The sequence below is a fragment of the Marmota marmota genome, unplaced genomic scaffold (assembly GCF_001458135.2).
Source record: "Marmota marmota marmota unplaced genomic scaffold, marMar, whole genome shotgun sequence".
In the NCBI taxonomy this organism is placed as follows: Eukaryota; Metazoa; Chordata; class Mammalia; order Rodentia; family Sciuridae; genus Marmota; species Marmota marmota.
In genome coordinates, this window is record NW_025999869.1 from 4,008,716 (window position 1) to 4,036,005 (window position 27,290).

The 27,290-nt window shown below is 41.5% G+C and overlaps 1 protein-coding gene across 3 annotated transcripts in view; it reads right to left on the reverse strand.

The window, feature by feature from the left end:
* Ranbp17 (RAN binding protein 17) overlaps positions 1 to 27,290 on the reverse strand; it is a 289,845-nt gene that overhangs the window by 20,271 nt on the left and 242,284 nt on the right. For all 3 annotated transcript variants that reach the window (XM_048815568.1, XM_048815574.1, XM_048815581.1), the window contains 3 exons: positions 20,315 to 20,529; positions 18,224 to 18,362; positions 7,360 to 7,526 (listed from right to left, as the gene is read on the reverse strand). In XM_048815568.1, the coding sequence (XP_048671525.1) occupies positions 7,360 to 7,526; positions 18,224 to 18,362; positions 20,315 to 20,529 (521 nt within the window). The remainder of the gene's footprint in view (positions 1 to 7,359; positions 7,527 to 18,223; positions 18,363 to 20,314; positions 20,530 to 27,290) is intronic.

Genomic DNA, 27,290 nt, shown 5'->3' on the forward strand with positions numbered 1-27,290 from the left:
ATTAATAAGGCTAGTCATGCTACCAATGGATTACATCCTTACACTGTGCTTAGAGGTAGGAAAACACATGTCCTAGCGGGATGGGAGGGCCCTCTCTGTTCTGTCAACAATTTGGAAGAAACCTGAAGTACTTTTTTCGTTCTTCATGTTATAATAAAATTTTCTTGTGGAATTTCCTCAGGGCTAACCTACAGTGTATTATGACATAATCTTACCTTAGAACTACCATTTGGCTTACTATGCAGCAGCAGTCCAAGAATCTGTGAGATCAGATAGCTAAAATTATACTTCTGAACATTCTTTTTGGGGGGTTTGCTTTGCAGACATTCACTGATGAGGCTCTGCTGGGGCTGATACAAGTATCAAGATGAAGGTGATTTATTTTAGGAAAAAAAAAAAAGAAAAAAAAACTACTCTAAAATGTATCACTCTGGCTATGACATTAATTTGATGATTCATAAATCAAGAACAGGTTTCTATTTTAACTGGTTTTTTTTTCTGTTTAAAAATACTATTTTATTACAGTTGAAATAGTCATCCAATAAATAGTTCTATAATAAAAATGAAATCAAGATGGCAAAGGTATGTTTAATAACAAAGGATCTGGAGTAGAATCATCCTTCTAAAGATGTACAGACAATTCTATAATATCACAGTTAAAAATGCCATTTTAGTTTTAAAAAACTATTGTTTTTCTATTTTTAAAATTAACCATTAATTTTCTTAACTTGTCTTTGGGGATGGTAGACACAAATTTTTCATTCTTAGGGGTTTATTCCCTTTTGGGATTTTATTGCTGATTGTTACCTATATACTCCCTCTTTAAGTTTCAGTCATATAGCAAAAGCAAAAAAAAAAAAAAAAGTTAAAAAAATCAGTGAAACCAAAATAACCACAATATTTTAAAATATTTGCTTGAAAAATTATCAACAAGTCGGCTGGAGACGGTCACTGCACACGTGCTATGCAATACGCCCTGAGAACGCTGTGCAAGGGGCGAGCCCTGGGAGGCCGCAGTTCTTGAGATTCCTCAGCACCCAGCACAGAAATGGCAGATGGACACCCAGACATACAGGGATGGCCTGCCAACTCTTTTTTTTAAAAACTTCAATTCTTTTTGTAGTTGTAGATGGACAACAGAATGCTTTTACTTTATTTGTTTATGTGGTGCTGAGGATCGAACCCAGGGCCTCATACAAGCTAGGCAAGTGCTCTACCGTGGAGCCCCAGCCCCAGCGCCCTGCCAACTCTTTTTTTTTTTTTTGTCTTGTTTTTAATTTTTAATCAGTGGCCAACATTTAAAAATATGAATTTCGGCTTCTCTTCAGGACAGAAATTTCACTCAGTCTGGGGAGAGTGGGCTTCCCTTCTTGAATAGGGACAATTAACTGGAGCTGTGTCATGGCTGCTCCATGTGGACAGGGAGAAGGCTGACTGCTGGCCTTACAGCTGCCTTAGTGGGGCTCCAGGGGACCCAGGCGTGCTGAGGAGACCACCAGCAGAACTAATGGTAGTGGTCAGCAGGAGGCTCCTTTAAAAGGCAGATTACACCACAAAGAGGCGAAGGAATCAGCAGTGAGAGTCAGCACCAAGCGCAGCTGGGCTGGGCACAGGTGCAAACCTCCAGCCTCCATTCACAGGGCCAGTGCTGCTACCGAGGGCAGACACCTTAAACAGACCTCAACAGCTATCTCAAGGCCTGAGAAAAGCCACCAACACTACCAGACTCTGGCCTCCTCAAGGACACACACTCTACTAAGCTTTATGCCCTGGCTATAGATGACAGAGAGGAGCACTGTTGGCCTTGCCTTAGTGATGGTGGAAGCCACAGGGCTTTTTCTGCACCAGCTGGCAAAGTCACTTCCCTCTGCTTTGCCCGTCACTCTATGGGTCACCGCCCATCTGTTCTGTCCAGCTGCAGGACAAAGTTGGGGTATAGGATGACGATATAGGATGACTTAGGGTGGGGCCGTCCTGCTGCTCTGAGGGGGTTACCCAGAACAGGGGGGGACTGTCAGGTTAACAGGAGCCAAGGCGTCAGGGATGGGCCCTCAAAGGTCCAGGTAGAGACTGCACCACTTGTAGATTGTGTGGACCCAGTGTCTCCAGGAATAGGTGCAGGGGACCAAGGTTAAGTGGGACTCCCAGACCTGGGAAAGCAAACCTGGCTGTGGCACCCAAGATGGACGGCCCCAGTGGGACTCATGTGGCATTCAGCCTGCCCCACCCTAAGTGCACAAAACCTACCACCCGCTGCCGGTCAGGAAACACCATGTATACTAAGGGGCAGCAGCTCTGCGGCTGGGCCAGGAGCTCCGCAGGTTCAGGTCCAGGCTGAGACTGTGTCCTCCACGGGCTCTGTGATGCTGGGACAGTTACTCAGTCTCCTCCTGCCTTGGTTTTTGTACCCATGAAATGGTGATGACAAGACTGTACCTTCACAGGGACACAGTGACGAGGTCAGGTCAGGCACATGTAAAGGAGTTTCACTGAACAGTATGCAAAGAAACGACCCAAATGTGCTTCCATTCTGCCAATACTGTCTCTCCCAGAAGCACACAGTGTGTCTGGCACTGTGTGTGTCCACGGTGTGTGGACAGGACCAGGATCCCAGCAGCACCGTGGAAAACAGCTCTGCCGTGAAGGGTTCCTATCTGCAGTGTCTCACGACAGGCCCGTGGCTGCCTTCAACTCTGATCGAATTGGGAACACTCTCTGTTTGGTTTTGAGATCAATTTACTGATATATTTTTGTTAATAAAGCTACAAATCAACCAGACTGAGCTAATAAATTACACAAAAGGCACACTTTTTTGTTTAAGGATCACAAGAAATAGTTTTTCATAACATTAGGACATCTGGCTAATTATTTTTTAAAGAGGGTAAGAGATGTGACCATGTTTTACCTGCTTAGATATTTTCTACTGTGAGGATCTTGCTGAGGTTCTAAGGCCAAAGTCTCAACATCAGTTAAAGATGCGACTGCACTTTCTCCTACTTAGTATTATGGAATGGCATCTTAAGTATGAAAGATGTCTCATATAGTATGTCAAAATGTTGAGCAATATCGTTTCACTCTAAACACAGAAATGAAAAAAGAGCAGATGATTTCCCTTTTGCTGTAATTCACTTTGGGATGCATGTCATGAAGAGCACTAGACAAAAGCAATTTTCATTGATTGACTGACTGATTGAGGAAAAGGGCGAATGTTCTTTCAGTTACATCCCTACTGAAGTACGATTCTTACAGCTCCTGACAGCTTTTCACAATTTGTAGTTAAACGTCGTGTTAGCAAAAATAAATAAATAAAAAATGAAAGAGAGAGAGAGAGAGAGAGAGAGAGAGAGAGAGAGAGAGAGAGAGGGGAAATCATAATTAGAACTTCTCTGGGTCTTTAGTACAGCTGGCTTGAGCTAAATAAATAGACGAGGGCGACAAATTCAAATCTAACTAGTTCTCTGCACAAAGATATGGGTGTTGGACACTCTAATTACTAAAAATATCTTGAGTTAATTGCATAATCTAATCAGTGATACTGACAATCACATCATTCTTGTTCTACTTCAGTGGAAGCTGCTATTATTTCTAGAGCACCTAGTTTTAAATGGAATTCTGATTTTGAGATGAATTCTGCATCAGCCTCCTATTCTTATCATTTCAAATGGAATCAACCCCATCTCTGAAGTGCTCCTCTAATTCTATAAAACATGCTCATCCATTCACCATATTTGGGTGAATCTGTGTTATAACTCAGGATATAACTACGTGGATGCTGATCTACTGGTTACAATGCATACACCCCAACCAGTGCTGAAACATTTCACACGACTACTACACGACTACTACTTTCCAAATTACTGTAGCAGACCAGTGTCTAACGCACCACCCATCAGTGGTGGTTAGCGACCTGATCCCTGGGACTGTTGGTCTGTTCTAGTTTATCCAACTCTTGGCATAACAGCACTGTGGGAGTCACACCCCTCTCCATGTAAACTGGACTCCTCTCATCTGTCGGGTCAAAATGTGCTGATGAGGCGAGAATCCTTTCTTGATATAGATTCACTTAATGAATCTTCAAGCAGACTAAACTTTAATGCTTGCCAAGTTAGACTGGGTTGCAAAATATGGAAGATGGCTTATCTGAAGAATATCCAGAGATGAGCTAAAGCCACAGAGCCATTTATAATAAACACATTTGCAGGTGAGAGGCACTTAACCTGTCCTTCCCGGGCTGCGGCACGCAAACAGGAAGGCCCGTGAGGATGCTGGAACCCTCAGCAGGCCCCTGTATGTCGTGGCAGGTCAGAGGAGCTGTACCTGCTGCAGTTTGGAACTGACACTCTTCTTGCAGTTCCGCTTCCAGCAAAACAGGTCCAGGTTGGAGGAAAGCCGTTCAAAGTAGTAAATAATTGCAGTATCATTACATCAGTTTAGTTTAAAGAGCTGACAAACCCCCTCTAAACTCCAAGCACAATTAGTCATTAGGGTCTAGTTTTTCAGCACTGTTAAGCAATTTGTAACCCATTCCTTTTAATAGGGTTAGGCATTACTTAACCACACAGATGCCTTGAAAACTGAAACCTCAAGATATGAAGCAACAACCTTGTTCATTACCTTCTGTGATAGGCAAATCATCTATAAAAACAGCTTTTAATGGGCAACCGATGAATAATCAATGGCTCACTTTTCATCTGAGTGTGAGAATGAGAATAATCTAATACAAAGTCCCTCCGGTAAGAGGCCGAATCTTGGGCCCCGCTGCTCTTCAGGGCTGATTTATAAGGTTTTGGAAAGCTGATGTAAACAGATGATCAATGGGACCCATCCTGCTCATAATAACCCCCAACTGGCTCACTCCCTCTTTTCCAGGTCCATCCCTCAGGCTATGCGCTCTGTCCAGCTAATTCTTCCCACTGCCCCTGCCTGCTGCTTTTACTCTGGCCATCCGTTCAGTCCAGCCGACTCACAAGTAATTTTATACGCAGCAGAGAGCGGGTGGAATTGATTTTTCACTCAGCACTCAGTTCCCATCTGAATAATTATCAATTTTACTGCCTCATAAAGGGAAGAGTCAAAATTTCAAATCAATTCAAAAGAGCTTTTGAGACGACAGAAACTGTGCATAAGAATAGAGGTCAAAGTTGTCAGTGACCTGAGGAGATGATGTCAGATATTACTATACCCAACAGTTGACATCAGAGCACTCAAGATGATACAACCTGGTGCTAATGCAAATCATATTTATGCTGACTACCAGAGACCAGTCATTAATATTTAAAATGCTATCTGAAAGCCTACATTCCAAATAAATAGAATGGATTCCACTGTTAATAAAGATATATCACTACTTAGTCGTATGCTGCAAAGTGAAGGATTACCAAGTATCATTAACACACAGAAATGGCTTAAGCCAGCAGGCGAGGGTAGCCCAGGAAGACCCTTGGCTCCCAGGGTTTGAGCACTTGCTCAGAGCCTCCTGACTTTGCTCATATTTTCTACCAACTGTCTGCTGAAGTTTATGGGGCAATACTGCAACAAATGGCTGAACGCTGGCAGGAGGACTTGGTGGTAGACCTGCTCTTTGCCATGGTAGGGCTTGGTCTGCTTTCCGGCCAGTCCACAGATATTTATCTTGTTCAGCGAGGATGCGCTCTGAGTTGGTGGTTCTCAACCTTCTCCACGCAACACACGCAAGGGCTGTGACACTCCCAACCCCATCAGAGTCCCCTGCATCTGGCTGAGGATGGAGATGGCTGGTGGGAGAGAGAAGCACCAAACCTTAATGGAGAGGGCATTCCAGGGGACCCGGCAACACGATAGTCAACGGTGTAAGGAGTGAGGACCAGGCATTGGCGCTCAACAGGCCTGGTTCAAGTTCCGCTCCTGCGTAACCCTGCTGCCCCTCAGTGTGTGCATCTGTCAAGTGAGGTGGTAGCATCCAGATTCCAGGGCTGTTGTGAGTCTTAACGGGAAGTCTCCTGAGAGAGCCTCCCCGTCCCTGTCCCTGTCATCAGTGTATCCATGGAATTACCAAAACACTGGCTGGTTACTCGTCTCTGTCCTTCACGACAAGGAACTTTTGAAGGAGAGAAATCAGATCTTCCATGTCGGAACGGCTCCCGTCCCTTGTGTGTAGTGAGTACTCAACAGATGTGAGCTAGACATCACCCACCTGCACAAACAGCTCTGGGTGACAGCCCTCTGCTATTGCTTAAAACATGAACTATGCTCCCCTCCCCCTCCTCAGAAAAGAACTGGTTAAATGAAATGTCCCCACAGACAAAGTTTACACAATTTCATTTCCATATCAGCAAAAACAACAGCCAGGAAGAAGCCTGTCCATACTGTCCCGTGCTATTTTTATCATTTTTTACTTACAGTGACTTTTCTGCGGGTTGCAGGTGACTTGTTTGCTCACTAATGACACTGTAGCAAGACACTGTTGAAGTATCTATGTTTGCAAATCAAAGACTATTATGGATATAATTTGGCAAGAGAAAACAACAATATAAAAATATTACATTCCAAACTTAGCGGAAGAGTGTAGTGGCAATATAGCCATAAAAAATGGCATTATTCTCTTCGAAACATGCCTGGCATGGTCACTGTGAACTGCAAGACTTTTAAAGAACAGTGTTGAATCTAAACCCCATTTGCCAATTAGAAAATATAATGATATGGTTTTATCACTTACTAAGTAAATGCTCCTGGGAATATTCTTTCATCTATCTGAACTGTGACTCCTCATCTTAAATTGGGAGCAACACGAACTATAATCTGATGAGTGGCAGTGCCTAGCTGTCTGCCTGGCAAAGCCTAGGAACCCAGCAAAGGCGAGGTGGCCTCACAAGACACACCAGAGCCCGACCAGGGCAACTACACGACACCCTCAGAGGCTCCAGAAAGAAATCGGAGATCACCACTTCTAGTTCCAGTTCTGCCCTCTTTTTCTCAGATCTCTGGAAGAACTGTCTGTTTTTGAATTCTAGCCTCACTGAGGTGAGGTGGAGGACATCTGGATTTCTTGAGGGTGGGTGAACCTGGGGCCACTCCCACTTTCAAGGAAAATACTCAGAGAATAAGCTCTACTGGGTCAGCTGGCTGTTCCCACAGCTTTCCCATGTTCACATGTGAACATAGCACAGTGAGACTCCATGTGGCGCACGACCCTAAGAATAGGATGTTCATCAGAACAAGCCATACTCCACGCGTGTGTAACACGCCAAAATACACTCTGCAGTCATGTCTGTCTAAGGAGAACAACTGAAAAACAGAAACAAAAACAACAACAAAGAACGCTTGTTCTTGGTGTTCAGGGACCAGGCTGCCTCTGGGCCACTGTTTCTTAAGCTAGGTTACCTGCTGCAGGACATCTGGGTTTTGCTGCATAAAATGTAATAGTCTCTGACCAGCCTGGGCAGCCTCTCTGCAGCGAAGTGGCTTCTTGCCCTCTTTCGCTATGTGCTTGAAGAGGTAGGTGACGATGTAGTCTAGACTGGCACAGCAGCTGGAGCAGACGACTGTATCTGTACAGGCGACAGAGAGAGATTCACTGCATCATGGAAGCGTGTGCAGCTTTGGACACTCTACTGTCTCCATTAAAAGAGAATCACCACCTGGTTTCAAAACAATTCCACCAAACTCAAGTTGCTTGAGGGCACACTGCCTTGCTTCTTTCCTTAAGCCAAGTGTGGACCACAGGGCCTGGCAAGGAGACACCTTCGCAAGCAAATTATTCCTAGCTGGCACTAGCCGGAGTTCTCTGTTTGGGACTTAACTGCATATGTTCAATTCAAGTGACTGTTTATTAAGCATCTACCTAGTGCAAAAAGCTCTGCGCTTCAGGGGAAACCCACCCAGGGTCAAATAGCTCATACTCTGGCACACAAGTCATCATTGCACACTGCTCTGGAGAAACGGGTAACATATGGCTAAGGACTCTGAGGGAGATCACACTGAGATGGGAATCCAGGAGAGCTTGGTGAAGAAGGCAGCCCCTGACACAGGCTGGCAATTTAGATCTCAGGAAGGACGTTTTTCAGGTAGAGATCAGTATGAGGCAGGAGCGTGGGAAAGGGGCAGATGCTGGAGCCACAGATTCTGGTTTCAAATCCCACTGTTTCCAATCACCCGCTGTGTTGGTACCTGGAAAGCACCACTTCACTTTTCTCTATGTGTTAGTTACTGTGTTCAGTGATTTGCATGGATTGTTATTTTTAATCCTCACAACAGCACCCTAATAATTACTCTTGTCCATTTATAGGTGAGGACACTGAGGCTTAGAGAGATGAAGTGACTTGTCCAATGACACCCAGCTGGACCCCTGTGCAGCCAATGTATGAAAATAAGCAAGGAGGCGGCAGAGTCTGGACCCAGATTCTAAACCACTATGTTAAAACCAGGTATTAAGCAAACATGTCCATAAGCATCCGAAGCCTTATATCCCAGTGGGTGCCTGAGAAACTGCATGTCCTACTGGTTTGCCATCATGGTAAGAAGGATGGACTCAGGAAGCAGGACCTTGACTTGAGTGAAGAATCTATAGGGAGTCAGAGAGAAGGCTGACACAGTAGGTTGGGGTCTTAGTCAAGGGGGTGCAAAGGGGGCTGAGGTACATTTAATTTGAAAATCAAGAGAGGTGCCACTGAAGGCTTGAGCGAGCAGCTGACATATATATCGAGACTCTTCTTTGTATACTAAAATGATCATCTCATCAGATTTAACAACTATTTTGTAATTAGGTATTATTTACATTTTTAAAATGAGAAAATAGAGACCTGGGGATACAACATAGTGGTAGAGTTTGCCTAGCATGTATAAAGCCCTGGGTTTGATCCCAGCACTGCAGGGAGAGGTGGGGAGCGACACACACACCCCACTAAAACTCAAGAGATAAAATTGTTTATCCAAACTCCATGATTTTTCAACTCATAGCATGACACTGCCCATATGTTAAGGCTAACAATGACATCTTGACACCCCCTGGGAGTTTCTGATTATATTAAAGAAACAATTAAAAATGGTGAATACAGTAGTCTCAAAAGATTATAAACTTTGCAAGAGAAGAGTTTCTTATTCATCTTACTCATGGCTAAGATTCTGAGACCCATGTATATCCCACATAGATTAAAGCTGAAATACTAGCTGAATCACTTAAAAGAATGGGAAGCTAAAGCTATCCTGAAAAAGTTTTCTAGAGAAGATCTTGAGCTGTATTTAGTAGCAATACCTCGCACTGACACAACACTGTAGTTTAAAAACTCACATAATTTCAGAGACAGGTCATGGAAATACGAAGGAGGAGGTTTTAGGCAAATTCTGAAATACAGAAGGGACAACTGGAGCTGACATAGAATCGAGGGACCAGAGGTGAATGAAAACCTACAAGACAGGCCTGGACAAGGCTTTTAAGAAAGAAGTTTCTTTCCCCTCTACTAGAGCTGTGGCATTTGACTGATCAATTAATTGGCAAATTGATTTTTTATCTCTTCCTGCTAATTGGGTTACTTTGTAGGAGGGGAATTTTGGTTTTCTAACCCTGGGAGACAGAACAGGCCTAAGAGTCAGACAGATCTGTTGAGTGGGGTTGCTTTTCTTTTCCCTTCATATTTCTACATTTGGAGTCCCAGCCATGGAAGTACACAGACAAGTAACTTAACATCCACAAAGGCAAGGAGGAACGATAGGGTTCCCCTCACCAGCGAAGAGCAATATGCTATCAATCAAACACAAATTTTAAAGACTTCATATAGATGTGGTGACCACGTGCCATGAAGATTGCATTAAAAGGCTCCAATCCTTGGAGTCAGCTGTGGGAAAGCCAGGTGAACACTTCAGAGGCAGAGGCCGGGCAGCACCCTCGCTGTGAGGAGACCTTCCATTATGGCTGATTTATGGCTGGGAGCTTTGAAAAAGAGAAATGGTATTTCCAGGTGGATTGAAAAGTACGGAATCCCAAGGATCAAGGGCATTTGGTCAAAAGCAGAATGAACAGTGCAGAGGACTCTACCTTCTTACTGGCTTCTTTTTATCTGCATCGCAAGATACCGTGTGAGACTCAAATCCTGCAATTCTCCTGACAGGAAGGCCAGGAGATATCAGGAATTTTCAAATTTTGTCCTAATTCTTTGTGTTGAGGAATCTTTTCAAAAGGATTATAGCCAAATTTAGGCAATGCTGGAAGTGATCTTTAGCCTGCTATGTACTTAGTCCTCTCTGGCAGCTTGTTTCGCACTGAGGAGCCAAGTGCTCCTTCCTCCTGCGGGGGCCTGCAGGAAGCACATGCATCATTAACAGTCTCCGGCTCACCAAGGCCCAGGCCAAGCAGCGCTGAGAAGTTAACTCTGCAGCAAAGAGTGCTTCACTCAGGGTCAGGAAGGGCCATAACGGGGTGGAGCCCTTGGCTTCAGCTCAACACTCACCATGACACAGGAGAGGATGAAGGTCTTGGGAAAATGCCATTTGAAAGGCAATTTCCAAGACAAAACGCCTATTTGGGAGGTGCAGCAGTTTCAAAAACCGGACAAGTGTGGGTCTAAATCTACATTCCTTCCATGTCTGACTTCCCTGAGCTTCACCTGCAGTCTGTAGCAAGTGCTTAACACTGCCTACACGGTGTGAGGACCCACCGGGCGCTCAGCTTCCTACCAAGGTGGCCCGCTTCCCTCTGGAGCGCGCTGGGATGGGCAGCATCTCCAAGCTCTTCAGAGTTCCTGGGATTCTGCTCTCATAGTACATGCAGACCACATATTTAAGAATGTGTTTGAAATTATGAGTTGCCCACTTTTATTCTCACATACATTTAATTAAGAACGAACTTCACAGGAAGACCCGGTGGCTCCCAGTGCCTCAGTCTGGCTCACTCTCCTGTCCCAGCAGGGACACTGTTCTGTCCTTCAGAAGCTTATAATCAGGTATAAAACAAGGACAACCAGTGCTCCTGGAGAACTGCCCACCTAGGGAGTGCTGAGAACGCAGGGGTGGACATGGAAGGCCCAGAGCAGATGGGCACATACTGTGCCTACAACCACACACCTGAATCCAAGATCGGCCTTCCCTCTGAACTGTTACTTTGTTAAGAGTCCCTTGGTCTCATTAGAATATACAGATTTTAGGACTGATCAAGATCACGCTTTGAGAATAACACAGCTGCTTGCAACTAATTCAAAATCTTTAGTATTACTATGATGTGAGATTAAAAAAAAGACTGTCAAGCTACACTGTAATAATGAAAGACAAGACTCTTGCCCATGAAGAATTAGATACTATGAGAATTCACCCTCTTGCCGTGGTAAACAAGAAAACAGGACAAAATATATGAAACAATGTTTTTCAATTATTGCACAACAAGCAGCATAGGCCTATTAAACCAGAGAAGAGGGAGACAGATGTGGTGGTACTGACAAGTATGGAAGCCCACTGCCCAAAGCAGCTTCCAAGGCTGCAGGCCGGGACAAGAAACGCAAGCAAAGCCCGTGATTTCCTGAACTGCAGAGAGGGAGACTGGTATCTGGGGAGCGGAGGCAGCTGGGATTTGTGGTACAGACCACCAGAGTGTGGGGCCTGAAGAAGAGAAGAGGCCCAGAGAATTGCAAGGGAGTCCTTTCCAGGGTGCATCTGAATAGTGAACTGTGCAAATGGCAGCAAAAGCTCCCCATGGCTGAAAAGCAGTGGGCCACACGATCCCTGAAGGTTACAAAGAGCTGGGCATAACTCACCATACAGAGAGCACTGAAGTGTCCTTACAGGGGTCACACCTCAGTAGAGGGGCTCAGTTACTCCAAAATAAAGGCTGCTACTTCATCTCAAATCTCTAAAGGGTACTCAACTGAAAGAACAAAATTCAAAAATCTTGGGAAAAAAATCAAAAATCAAAATTCAACACTAAACAACATAAAAATCACAATGTCTGGCATCCAATCAAAAATTGCAAGGCACAGAAAATGAAAAAAATAAGAGCTATAAAGAAAAAAATAAATCAATAGAAACAGATCCGGAAATGACTTTAGTAGGACTTTAGGCAGGAAGATCACTTGAGCCCAGGAGCTCAGGGCCAGCCTGGACAAAAAGTTAGACCTCCCATCTCTTTAAAAAAACAAAACAAAAAACCCAAATTCAGTTTCTGAGAATAAAAACACAATGTCTGAAATGAAAGAAATATTGGACTAATAGCAGATTAGTTAATATAGAACCAAAGATCAGTGAACTTGTGATACAGCTCTAGAAACTACTCAAAATGAAGTACAGAGAGACAAAAAGCAAACAGAACAGACACCCCCCCCCCAAAAAAAAAACATAACAAAATAAAACAAACTAGACAGTGTGTCACTGACTTGTGGACCAAGACCAAGAGTAAGAGGTACACAGCACACATGTAACAGGAGCCTGGATCTAATGGAAACAGAGGCAGATTTTCTTCAGAAGTAAATGGGAATGATATTATTTGAAGATGTAGATTTTAAAAACCTAGACCACTATTGAAAAATAAAGAGGCTGGCTAAAGACCACAGGGGACATAAGAGGGACTCATGAAAAATGTTCAATTAACCCAAACTAAAATAATGCAGAAAAAAAGGCAAAAACATAGGCAGACAGGATAAAGAGAAAGCAAACAATGCTAGTTACACTAACTGGCTGAAATACTGATCAGAAGGCAGCAGCTGTCAGATTTGATATATACATGCTACGTGTTGGCAAATGTTCTTGTCCTATCCCCAGAAACTAAATGTTAGGTTAAATGATGGGGAATTGCAGATGGAACAAAGTTTGCTAATCAGCTGACCTTAAAATAGGGAGGTTATCCTGGATTACCCAGGTGTGCCCACTCTCAAGCTTAAAACTGAAAAAGAGAGGCAGAGGACACCAGTCAGAGGTGCTGTGTGAGACCTGGGAGGCTGGGAGAGGAGGGCTGCAAGTTCCAGGTCAGCCTTGGCACTAAGTAAGATCCTGTCTCTTAAAAAAAAAAAAAAAAGTGTGTGTGTGCGTGTGGGGAGTGTAGCTCAGGGACAAAATCCTCTTGGTTCAATCCTCAGTACCCTAAACCAACAAGTAACAAAATGAAAACCCCCACATTTTTTAAAAAAAGTGAAAGGATGGGACAGGAGAAAATACTACTGAAAAAAAAAAAAAAAAAAAAGGCTGGAGAAGTTATCAGACAAAAATTTCAGAGGAAAGAATATTACCAGAGATAAAGAGGATAATTTTGTAATGACAAAAGTTCATCAAAGGAATTTAATAATTTTAAATATTACGCACCTAATAACAGAGAACATTTGATACAGAAACATTTGATACAAAAACTGACAGAACTGAAAGGAGACAGGACAAATCTATAACTGTCTTCAGAGACTTCAGCATTTCTTTTTAGTTCATGCATAGAAAAAAACAGCACCGACCAACCAGTCAGGAGCAACAGAGAAGAGGTATATCACCTTCAGCTAGAGCCGGCACAGAGTACTCCCGAGCAGTGGCGCACACATTCAGCTAAGTACCGGGAAGCACTCACCACAGTGAGGGTCACAAAGAGGTCTCAATAAACTTTAAAAAGTAAAAAACTCATTGAGTGTATTCTATGACACAATGGAATAAAACTAGAATCAGTCACAGAAAAGATTCAGGATCATCTTCAAATTCTGGAAAATCAGTCTGCTTCTAAGGAACAACCCACAGCTTTAAGAAAAAAATCAGTAGGGCAATCAGAAAACATTCTTGAACTGAATAAAAACAGAAGCAAAAATAACACTTAAATTTTTGAGATACAGCTAGAGTAGTGCTCAGATTAAAGCATTAAAAGTGTACATTAAGGGGCTGGAGTTGTGGCTTAGCGGTAGAGCGCTCGCCTAGCACGTGCGAGGCCCTAGTTTGATCCTCAGCACCACATGAAAATAAATAAATAAAATAAAGGCACTGTGTCCAACTACAACTAAAAAATAAATATTAAAAAGTATATGTTAAAAAGGAAGAAAAGTCTAAAACCAACAATCTAAGCTTCTATGGGGGGGGGAAGAAGGCAAAAATCAACTGAAGAAAAAAATGAAGGTCATATTTGAAATCAGTGAAATAGAAATAACAGAAAAAAAATCACTGGAAACTAAAAATAATGCTTTGCAATAAAACCGATAAACTATAGCTGGAATGATTAAGGAAGAAAAATAGGAAGAGGAGAGGAAGAAGAGGGAAGGAGAAGATGAGAGGAGGAAGAGGGGAAGAGACAAGAAAAGGGGGAGGAAAAGAAAAAAGATAATATGATACAAATTGCCAATATCAGGGATGAAAGAGGGAACATCATTATAGGTCCCACAGAAATAAAACCGGATATCAAGGGGACATTATTAATAACTTTATGTCAATAATGTTAGATGAAATTTAGATGAAATAAATTCTTTTAAAGACACAAACACTAAATATTCAAGATGTAATTAACAACTAAAATAGATATACATCTACTAAAGAAATTTAATGTGTAGTTAAAAATCTTCCAAAGAAAACTTTAAGTCTGATGGTTTCACTGGGAAATTCTATTGAATGTTTAAGGAAAAATAAACAAAAATTATATATAAACAGGAGAAAGCAGAGGAGAAAACATTTCTTAGCTCATCTCATGAAGGCACTAGACTGACTAAAACAAGGTGAGGATATGAGAACAGAAAAGCTCCATGAGAACTACAGAGGAACACATCCATATCAGTCATAGCCACATGTGGAACGCAAAGCTGACTTAATATTGTGATTTGGACTGAATATTGTTGATTTAAATATCATTCAATGTGATCATTAACAAAAAAGAGAAAACTATATGATCATATCAGTAGATACAAAGAAAGCACCTGATAAAATTCAACACTCATTCATGATAATACACTCAGTAAACTATGAATGAAAGAATTTCTTCCAAAGGATAAAAGACACCTATGAGAAACCCAGCATTATATGGGATGGTTTGAAACTGAAAAACTGCCTTCAAAACTGAAGAGAAGAAAAAAAGATGCTTGCTCTACACTTCTATTTAATATTGTATTGCAGGTTCTAGCCAGTGTGATAAGGCAAGAAAAAAAAAAAAAAAAGGCAGATGGATTAGAAAGAATGAGGTAAAACCTCTCTATTTGCCAAAACATCTATGTAAGAAATCTATAAAAAGCTGATAGAATAGGTGAGTTTAATAAGGTTATAGGATACAAAGTCAACAAAGAAACAAAAAACCCAATTTTGATTCTATACTATAGCAAAGAAAAACAGATACTTAAAATGCCACTGATAATAGCATAAAATCGTACAATATTTAGTTATATATTTTTTAGTTATAAATATTAAAAAATACAGATAAGACTCATAATTTCAAAGCTACAAAAATGTTTTTGAGAAAAGTTGAAGAAGACCTATGTGAATAGGGGACATATAGAATTTTCAGGGATTGAACACTGAATAATAGTTAATATGTCAATTATCTCCAAATTGATCTATAAATTCAATGCGACCTCAATCAAGATTTCCCTACTCTTTTTTTTCTTTAAAATAATTTTTTTGTTTTTATTATTGCATTATAGTTGTACATAATCATTGGGTTTGTTTTGACATAATCATACATGCATGGAATTTAATTTACTCCCTTTTAGTGCCCAGTTTCCTCCTTTCTCCTCCCTTCTCCCTCCTTCTATTCCCCTTCCTCTACTCTACTGGTGTACCTTCCATTTATTTATTTATTGTTAATTGGTGGCTTTATATGTATATATCTAGCTTCCACAAATGAGAAAAAAATTCAACCCTTGATTTTCTGGCCTGATGTTCTCCAGTTCCACCCATTTATATCAACATCAGTCAGGAACAAAAGGATGCCAAAATTTAATTCTTCTTTATGGATAAGTAAAACTCCACTGTCTACATATACCAGATTTTCTTTATTCATTAGTTTATTGATGGGCACCTGAGCTGCTTCCTTTGTCTTGGGTATTTTTGAGTTGTGCTGCTATAAATACTGATGTGGGCTGTATCACTAGAGTATGCTAATTTTAGTTATTTTGGATAAATACAGAGAATACATAAAAGACTCAAAAAGCTTAATACCAAAAACCCAAAAAACCTAATCAAGAAATGGGTTAAAAAAAAAAAAAAAACTAAACAGACATTTCTCAAAACAATAAATATACCAAGCAATTGGGGACATGCAAATCATAATTATATTGATATTTCATCAGAATGGCAATTATCAAGAATAAAAAATGCTACTGAGGATGTAAGGTAAAAAGGTACAGTCATACATTGTTGGTGGGACTGCAAATTAACACAATCACTTTCCAGAGTGGGGAGATTCCTCAAAGAGCTAGGAACAGAGCCAACACATGAACCAGCTCTTCCACTCCTCAGAATTTATCCAAAAAGAACTAAAGTCAGCACACTCTTTTCGTTTCAACAAAAGAAACTGAGAAGTTGATTCTAAAATTTCTATAAAAAGGCAAAAGACTCAGAATAGCCAAAATAATTTTTAAAAGAGAAAACACTAAAGGGCTATGATACAGTTTTTAAGACCCCCTATGAAATCAACAACATACTATTGGCATAAGGTAACCAAATAGATAAGGATGTTTCATCAACAAAAGGTGCGAGAACTGTTGACTGTCCACGTGTTAAAAAGAGAATTTGAGCTTTTACTTCATATCATACATGAAAATTAAATTGAAATGCATCATAAACTTCAACATCAGAGGTAAACCCATCCAATTTCTAGAAGAAAACCCAGGAGAAATCTTTATGGCCTTGGCTAAACAAACATTTCTTAGAACTACCACCACCACAACAAAAGATAACTTGGACTTCTTCAAAACTAAAAATTTTCTTCTTCAGAAGATACTGTTAGGAAAACACAAAGACAGGTCATAGGCTGAAAAATATCTGCAGAACTTAATATCTGATGAAGATGTGTTTTCAGGATATACAAGTCTTATTACTCAGTAACAAAAACAAAGAACCCAGTTAAAAATATGAGTAAAAGATCTGAACACCAAGAAGACATGTGAAAGGCATTAATTAGCATGACAATATGCTTAAATCATTATTCATTAGTAGAATGCAGATTAAAACCACAGCGAGATCCCATTTCCCATATGTTACATGGTGAGATTAAAAATACCAGTGGTAAGTACTGGTGAGGATGAGGAGTGAATGGAACCCTCCTACACCACTGGAACCAAACGTTACAGTCACCTTGGTTAATGGTTTCTTCAGATTTTAAAAATATACTTAGCATGAAACCCAGACATTCTACTCTAAGTACCTAGACAAGGGAAATATTATCTATGATCGATTGATCAATCTATCTGTCTGTCTGTCTGAGGTAGGTAGGTAGGCAGGCAGGCAATCACATGAGGACTAGTACATTAATTTTCACAGTGCCAATATTCAAAATTGTGAAATAACATAAACAACTCCAATATCTACCAGTGAATGGACAAACAAACTGAGGTAGTCCACATGACGGAATAATACTCAGCAACAGAAAGAAACTAACAATCTGAGCCAGGTGTGGTGGCACATGCTTGTAATCTCAAGTGACTCAGGATGCTGAGGTAGGAGGACAGTGAGTTTGAGGCCAGCTTCAGCCACTTGGTGAGAAGACATCGTCTCAAAATAAAATAAAAAGGGCTGGGGATGTAGTTCAGAGGTAGAGCCCTGGTACCCAAACCAAACAAACAAACAAACAAAAAAAACCCCAAAACAAACAATGACCAAAAACCCCAACTGATTTGCAAAATAATATGAATGACTCTTAAAGGCATCACACTAAATAAAAGAAGCCAGACACAAATAACTTCATATTATAGGAGTCCACTTACATGAAATTCTGGAAAAGGCAAAGACAATGTAGACAGTGGTCCTTTGAGAAGAGTAAGGAGAAGGAACTGATTTGAGGGGATGTAAAAGGGCTTTTGGTGGTGATGAAAACACACACAACATTATACACAATGGTTGTGGTGGTTCATTTGTCAGGACTGATCAAACTGTTCACTTAAATCAGCGATATAAATTATACATCAATAAAGCTAATTATAAAATAACATACTATATATCAAAATGTATTTTCCTATTTGCAAATAAGAGTTCTAAAATAATCTTTCAGTTTGAGCTTACAATACCTTTTTCTCCTTTGGAGGATGAGAGTCTCAATGAGCACATAGATTAAGAGACCATGAGCAAGCTTTCCTAGGGGAACAACGTTTTCCATTATCCTTACCAAGAGTAGTGAGTCCTTCTGAGATAGAAGTGAGGACATACAGGAGCACAGGAGGCTCTAAGTTGGTGATGAAGCTCATGTGGTCCTGGGTGAGACATTCCAGGAGTGGATAATACGACTGGCTCAGTTTCCGATATTGCTACAACACAGAGAGGGACTGCATGTCAAACCACAGGGAAGAAAAAATCATGTACAGTACAAGGGCAATTGCAACTTATAATATTGGAAACTGTCAACTCATTTTTAAATACAAGGTCAATAAATGTATTAAAAAATGGCATAATGATTCCCAATTCAGCATTTAAAAGGGTTATAATAGGAATCCCTTGATCTCTAGAAATGTTAATTTGAAGCTGTAACAGAATGTTACTTCAGTTTTACTCTACATGGCTAATACCTAAAAGCAGGTAAATATGTAGAAGACTGAATCATTTTTCTGAGCTGGAATAGTACAACAATGAATAGCACTTAATAGTGGTTAGACAACTTTGTTATTATCAGTTTTTGTTTTTTAAGCACAAAGAAATTTGCTGTTATAATAGGACTTGGCATTATAGTCTGTTATATTTAAACAATGCCAACCCATCTGACTAAATCATCCTTTGGTAAATGGCTTAGTATTTTCCATACTACAGGCAGAGATAAAACATATAAGAAACATACCTGGAAAATCTCAAATGTAACCCAAATTCATGTCAAAGAAACATGCTGCTCATAAGAAAGGTAAAGCAGAACAGCATTTCCTAAAGTGAGACGAAGACTACCTCTGTAAGAATCACTCGGGGTGCTCGTTCTGATCCCGTTCTAGACTCACTAAGTGGAAGGCTCTGAGGTGGGGCCCGCAATGTGTGTTTTTAACATACATATGAGATAGAGTCTTACATACTCTCAAGTTTGAAAATTACTGAACTGGAGGTTTGCTTGACTGTTTAAAAAAAAGGGGGGGGGGCAAGAGAAAAATTTCTAGAGTGACACCATTTTTCTTGGGGGACCTCAGCTGTAGTGAAGAGTCCCCTCAAGGAAGTGAATGTAACATATGGCCGATTTGATCCAAGTGTCTCCTTTGTAACGTCTGTCCTCCGGGCACAACCTCAGTGAGCATTCCATGTCACTGGGAGGACGCCTGGTGACTTCAGCTTGAGACATAGCTCCGCAGAGGCCAGCCTAGGATGGTGGGAACGCCTTAAGTCCAGGAGTGTTTCTCATGAAGGCCGCCCCGCACAGGTCCTCAGATCATCCTTGTAACCCTGGGGCTGCGGTGTGTGTGACCAGCTGGGAAGGCCTGAACCATTCTAAGGATGAATTACTTGTCTGTGTTACCCAAGAAATCACTGCCACCACACCGGGCATTCAATGGTTTCTGGGTAATCTGACAGATGTTTAAAAAAAGCCTGATAATGAGAGCCCAGTGAAAGAAACAGGAAATTTGAATTACCAACAAGCACCCTGCAGGTGTTCTGATGGATTCAGAGTTTGGAGACCACTGACACACATTAGAGAAACTAGGTGGCCAAGCAGGGAAGGGCCCTGGAGCTCACCCAGTCAATCCACTCATTTTGGAGAAAAAGAGACGAGAGCCGTTCAAGGTAGGTAACTAGTGCGTGCAGGTCTCCACATATGTAGGGCTGCTCCACCCGTGGTTCTGCACTCTGTCCAGTTCACCAGAATTTTAGTGGAAAAGAAAGCCAAACCACAGGGCAAGTCAGAGGAGCCGAACAGAAGGAATGGAAGACCTCGAGGCAACCCTGTTTCTGCTGCAGGAAACAGGTGTTTTGGAATTATGAATCTGGCCGTAAGCAATCAGCTGAAAGTGCTCATTACATTTTGCCACGGCACAATCTGAAGCACTCTGGACGACCCACCTGGAAGAGGGTGGCAGGTGCCCCTTCGAACCTGCAGTTGATTCTATAAGCACAGTCACTAGGGGTGTTACTAGATAGTGCATTTAGTGGTGAGTGAGACCAAGCACGCTGTCCCTGAGGGGAAACTGCTCTGGAGCTGCTCTCACTCCCCAGCCCTCATCCTACAGTTGGGGGCCTGTGGTTGCTGCTGCTCGCTTCACAAAGACGCCCACATTGCATGATTGCTTACTAGCAAGTCACTGTGGGACACCGACAGCAGCATTTTGACAAAGGCCTGGAGTACATTGTCAAAATGGTTGTCCCCATACAACTTGAAGACGCCAAAGCTGACATAATTTCCACATAAGGCAGATTTGAGAGCTGAATAGCAGATGGAGATGCCCTTGAGTTTCATTGGATAAATCTGATCTTTTGAGAGGCTCCCAAGAGACAGGATCTGATTACCTGTTTTAGGGTAAAAGCAGAAAGAGAAAGTGCCATAAGTAAAGGTAATTCAAAGCAGCCACAGGGCACAATGCTTAACATTTCACCTCACTGTGAATGTTCCCTTCCCTCCAGCACTGCTCCAAAAATGGAGCCCTCCACAGAAGTGAAAACTACAAATGCTTAAGGCCATTTACCTGGGAAGGACAAAGGGCCCAGGGGTAATCCATCAGGGCATGGGAAAGTCTGGTGTTTGTATCTGGATGGTGATTACATTGAAATATACAGAGATACATAAAAGTTTATTGAGTTATACTCTTCAGATTAATTCACTTTTGTACTTTAATATAGATGTTATTCTTTCAATAAAAAGTTTTTAAAAAGTAGGATAAAATAATCCACTAAGAGAAAAAGATAATCTGATTAAGATGTAAATTACTCTAAATTCTGGGTAAACTTCCAACATTTTTATATGAACTAGATCTTGAATTGCTCCACTTTTAGGAGCCTCATAGGTTTGGTTTATGAATTAAATGAAATAGGACACACATTTTTGGCACAATGCCTAATAATCACTCTTTCCTTTTTCTCCTTAGTTGTTTTCTCAGAAGACCTCAAGAGATAATTGTTTTTTAACATTTGTTTTTAGTTGTAGTGGACACAATACATTTATTTTATTTTTATGTGGTGCTGATGATTGACCAGTGCCTCTCGCATGCTAGGTGAGTGCTCTACCACTGAGCCCCATCCCCAGAAGACTGTTTTTAAAACTATCTCAATTCTATGCTGACTAAAGACAAAGAAATGTTTATATAATCACTTAAAAAATTTTCTATTGTAATCTTTAGCATTTACATCAACTTTTTTTTTTTTTTTGTATTAGGGACTGAACTCAAGGGTGTTTAACCACTAAGTCATATCCCCAGCCCTTTTTATATTTTATTTTGAGACACAGTTTCAGTAGGTTGTTTACCTAAGTTGCTGAGGCTGTCCTTGAACTTGCCATTCTCCTGCCTTAGCCTCCTGAGCTGCTGGGATTAGAGGCGTGCGCCACTACGCCTGGCAACAGTTTGTTTTTGAAATGTGCACTATTAATGCACGTTACTAGGCAATATCTAAGAATGTTTTTTTAAAAAATATAGTCATACTGTTTCTTAGCTCTGCTTTCTCCTGTTCAAGTGAACACTGCTTCTAAAAGTGAACTACATTCAGTTCACAAAGTTTAGAGGCACTGTGGCTTATCCTATGTCAACCTGGCTAAACCAGGATGAAACTCATTTTCCTGTAAGACTGTGAGTGAAGGGGCCCAAAGAGAAGTTTGTGTGAGATCTAGAAGGTAGGTGCCCCAAATTTCTTCAAGCTGTGATTAGAATTGGTGACAATTAGAATGTGGAAACACTTCTAGGTCTCATTTGTTGGGTCTACCAGTCCTGCTGACCACTGACCCCATGCCCACCAGTCCACACACTGGGCAGCAAATTTACAGGAGCAGCTCTGCAGAGGAAATGGCCTTTCACTGACCTTAACAAAAAGCTTATTAGTGCACTGTAGTTATACAGAATGGTGGGGTTCACTTTGACGTATTCATAATTGTACGTAACATTTCAATCCCAAGTACTCCTTCTTTCCTTCCTTCCTCTCTCTCTGATTCCCTTCCTCTACTCTGTGGGTCTTTTATTAATTTATTTTTTTTTATCAGTGCACTGCAGTTATGGATGTAGTTGGAATGCACTGTGACATATTCATACATGCACACAGCATATTTTCTCAATTTCATTCTCTAGTTCTTTTTCCTCCCCTTCTCTCCACCCTCCAGCTTGGTCCTTCACTTCTACTCTAAGCTCTCCCTTCTATTTTTGTGAGATCCCCTTGTTTATTCCTTTCTTCTCTTTAGCTTCTGCACATGAGACAAAACATTTGACTCTTGATTTTCTGAGTCTGGCTTATTTCACTTAGGACGATATTCTCTAGTTCCATCTATTTACCAGAAAATGACATAATTTCAGTCTTCTTAGTGGCTGAGTAGAACTTCATCCTATTTACACACACACACACATTTTCTTTATCCATTAGTCTATTGATGGGCACCTAGGCCGGTTCTATAACTTGGCAATTGTGGATTTTGCTGCTATAAACATTATTTGTATTCTTGAGGATTGTCATTCTAAGTGGGGTGAAATGAAATCTCAGTGTATTTTTAATTTCTATTTTTGACTGCTAAGAATGTTGAACATTTATTTTTTCATATATTTGCTGGTTATTTGTATTTTTTCTTTTGAGAAATGGCTCTTTAGATCTTTTGCCCATTTACTAAGTGGACTGTTAACTTTTTTTGTGTTCTTTATGTATTCTGGTTATTAATCCCCTGTTGGAAAAGAAGCAGGTAAAGATTTTTCTTTCATTCTTTAGGCTCTCTCTTCATGCTCTTAATTGTTTTCTTTTCTCTGCAGAAGCTTTTTAATTTGATGCCATCCCACTTGGTTTTATACTATGATACCTGTCCCTCCTCACTCCAATACTTTCATGATCCTAATCCAGCATCCGGATGTTCCTACCCTCTGGACCTCCCTGTAAGCTCAGACATCTCTATTCATGTCATTATTTCAGAAGAGCTGATCAGTGAAGTTTTTCCCTAAACCTTCAACTCTCCCCTTTGGACTCATTTCCTCATCTTTACCCAAGACTGTAAAAAAGGTATAATTCCTAAAATACATTTTCTACTCCAAACAGTTCTTGTTCCCTGCCTGATGTGTGTATCAGTCACGTTACTGTGAAGAGAACTAACTGGGTATCCATGTGCCTCTCTGGTAGGGAACACCATCTTCCCTGCTGCACTGCACGCCTGAGAAGTCCCACCCTTCCTTCAGGCATTCCTGAGATCTGCACTACACTGTGGACTACTGGGAGATGGGGGCATTGCCAGGTGGGCAGCCATGGAAGCTGGTGACAGTTGCTTCTTTGGCATTACTGTCAAAGCACCAAAAGAAACAATGTTTTCCTGAATGAAATAAACCCTTTTGAAGGCTAGAATCAAAAGGAAAATCCCTGTTTCCTAGCGACTATGTTGGCTATACTGGGGGTCAGGAGAAAGGCCCATCCTTAGTTTTGCATCCTTAACACGGGTCATGGGTAAGATGGATGCTGAGGCTATGCTGAAGCTTAGGAGAGGAAAGGTGTGAACTGGACGCCTAAGACCACCAAAGGCAACAATGGAGGACAGTCACAAGCAGTACAAAACTGCCACTGTCACTGTACATGCTAAGGCAGTCTAAGAGATCTCATTAAACAGAAAGGAAAACAACTAAGAAGTAAGAAGAGGACTCCTGATCTATATCATCTGGCTTACTAGAAATATCTTCCTCATTATTAGCTTCTATTTACTGCTATTTTCTCCTTCTTAACCTCCACTCTGCCCTTCATGGAGAGGCCATTCGTTGTTATTAGCTTCTAGCACTCAAGAGTACCCCTTTTCTAGACAAGTCTCAAGACGTGCATTCAGAAAGGGATATAGACCAAAAGATGCAAAGTCTCTTCTGCTCACTTGAATCAACTTCCAAGTCTGTTTCTATAAGCCCCCTTCCCCCAACTCCCTACCTCTTCAGTGGGTGACTGACTGCAGGATGTCCTCTTAAGGTGAAAAACTGTGTAAAAAGATAATGCTCTAATAGAAGATAAATGGACAGTATCCAAGGCCTGGATGAACTATGTGGGCTTCTAAGTTGCACTGCCCCAGTGTGAATCCTCACTCTTTCCTGCTACTTGGGTATCTGAGCAGATCATCAGCCTCTGTAAGTCACTGTTTCCTTATGTATAAAACAAGGATAATAACTCCTTTAACTCCCAGGCTCTCTTGTAGAGCAAGGGAGGTGACATATGTGAAGTGCTTACCCACAGGAGCTGGCACAGTGCTCAATAAATGTCAGCCATGACAATGTGCAATACTGGGCTCATGTTTCCCCCAGTCTAGTCTCCTGTGTTTACACTTGGAGGAGCTCCTGTCTGTGGCACAGAACAATGTCACTTCCCCTTAATCCTTTCCATTCACATATCCAGTGGTCAATACTGTATACTGTCACTGCCTTTTTTGTGTTCCTCCAAGAGGATGAGTTGTAGGTGGTATGTTTGCCCCCCATCCCACCATTCTCTGTGCCTCAAGAGTTTTCAGAAAAACAGAGCAAGGATGTGACACACCACAGGAGCATCTCGTGCCAGGAGGAACTGACAGGATGAACATGGTGCCTTTTGGCTTATCAGACAATCCCTGCATTGATTTTACCTTTTCATTTTCCCCTTTTAAAAAATATTTATTTTTGATTACAGTTGGACACAATACCTTTATTTATTTATTTATTTTAGAGAGAGAGAATTTTTTTTTTAATATTTATTTTTTAGTTTTCGGTGGACACAACAACTTTATTTTATTTTTTTTATGTGGTGCTGAGGATCAAACCCAGGGCCTCGCACGTGTTAGGCGAGTGCGCTACAGGCGACCCACCACCCCAGCCCCTCATTTTCCCTTTTAATCTCTAAAATTTTAAAGTGGTTAGTGCTCAGCTCCCAAGTTCTATGTCTTCATTCCCCATCAGGGCAGTGACATGAGACCTCCTCCCACCCCAGGTCACTCAGCCCACCTCTGTTTCTGCAAACCTGCCAAGTCCTAGGCACGAATAGCCTGGAGCAGAATTGAGGTTGTGAGGGTTGGAAGGGAACAGGATATTTCCCTTTCAGAGCACAAAAAACTGAAACCAGGTAGTGTTGATAAGGATGTGGAATTTTAAGCAACAGGAAAAATAGGAATATGCAATTAGTGATCATTCTAGAAGGCACTGGTAATATTCATTAAAATATGAAAAAAAAGCACCAGTCCATTTCTGGGAATGCACTCTAATTCTGAACTCTGTCATCTACCCTCTGCTAGCATCTGCACTCACCTCTGCTGCCAGTGCCCCCAGATCCAACCAAGTCCCAAATCTCTTGCCAAAGGCAAAAGCAACCTTTTTATACATATACTATGCACAGGAGAGAAATATATATATGTGTGTGTGTGTGTATATATTTTTTGCTATTCAATTACTCTTAGCAGAATACAAGTCATGCTATCATTTCTGCCACTAAAAAAAGTAACAGGGGCTGTGGCTGTGGCTCAGTGGTAGAGCACTCACCTGGCACATGTGTGGCACTGGGTTTGAGTCTCAGCACCACGTAAAAGTAAATAAATGAAATAAAGGGATTGTGTTCATTTACAACTAAAAAAAATAAAATAAAAAAGTAACACAAAACCTTCTCTAGTCTGCTAGATATTGTTGCCTTTTGTAAAAAATTCTTCAAACAACTGTCAATATTCACTGTCTTCATTTCTTCTCCTCAATTCTTTATGCCCACTCCACCAAATATGCCCATTTCAAGGTCACTCTATTGCTGAATGCTGGCATTTGCTCTCTCCACCTGACCTTCCACCTCCTTTTGTGATTCCTGGGAAAGGAAGCTGGGGCCTTGCGCATGCTATTGAGATGCAGCCGACTCTCAGTCTTCATCTTGATTCACTGGCAGCTCTGATACACAGGTGACCTCTGCATCTTCCAAGACACACTCTCCTGACTGTCCTGCCTCAGGGCTCCTCTCCTGTGTAGCTTCCTCCTCTTCTCTTCTACCTCCTAACACTGGAGCTCAAACCAGTGTCCACTCTCTCCTCCAGGTTTCCCTAGTCATCTCACCTAGTTCTGCAGCTTTAAATACCACCTAAGGGCCGGACAGCTCCCATATTAGTTTATCTAGCCTTGACGTATGTTCCAAACTCCAGACTCACATATCCAAGATCATATTCAACATCTGTACTTGGATGTCTAATCAACACTCAAGCTCAACATGACCAAAATGGAACTAACAGTCCCCCACCCCCACCTCAGCTGACATCAACTTCATCTTCAACTATACCTGTGTCACTGCATGGAATACTGTCTCATTTGCTCTTCTTGCTGTGCGGTCAACCCCCTATATGGTCCACTTTAACCCAGCAGCCAGAGTGATCTTTCTAAAACTCAAGTTGGATCACAACACTCCTCTGCCCCAAATGTTGTAAAGGCCCTTAATTTTCTTTGGAGTTAAAATCAAAGCCCTGGCCTGCATGATGTGGCTCTTGTCAGTCCCCTTTTGCTCATCTGGCTCCAGCTGCCAACTTGCTTGCTCTCAGATGTGCTTCTGCCTGAGGATCCTAAGACATGCTATCACCTCATCCTGGAATGTTCCCCAAGACATCCATACAACCACTGCTCACACACTGAAAGTCTGCCTGCACTTCATCTTCTGGGCCACTCTAAGAGTGCAGCATGTTCCCAGTCCCTGGCACTTTTAAAAACCGTTTTTTTTTTTTTTTTTTAAGAGCAGTCTAGCAGCACAGCAGAGCCAAGAGAAAGGCAGCGATTTCCTGTACGCCCTCGCTCCCATGTGCATCTCCTCCTGTGTTGTTGACACCCCACTAAGTGGCATGTTTGTTACACAGATGAACCTCCACAGACACATCATATACACAGTCCAAGGTTCAGCACCCACTCCTGGCCTTGTACATCCTTGGGTTTGGGCAAATGTATAATGACATGTATCAACCATTCTAATTTCCCTGCTCTAAAAATCCTCTGCTCTGTCTGTTCACCGTTTCCCTTCTCCAACCACTATTCTGGGCTGTCTTCATAGTTTCTCTTGGTCTGGAATGTCACAGAATTGGAATCCATAGTTACATAGCCTTTTCAGAAAGAAGTCTTCCACTCTGTGGCAGGCGTTTAAGG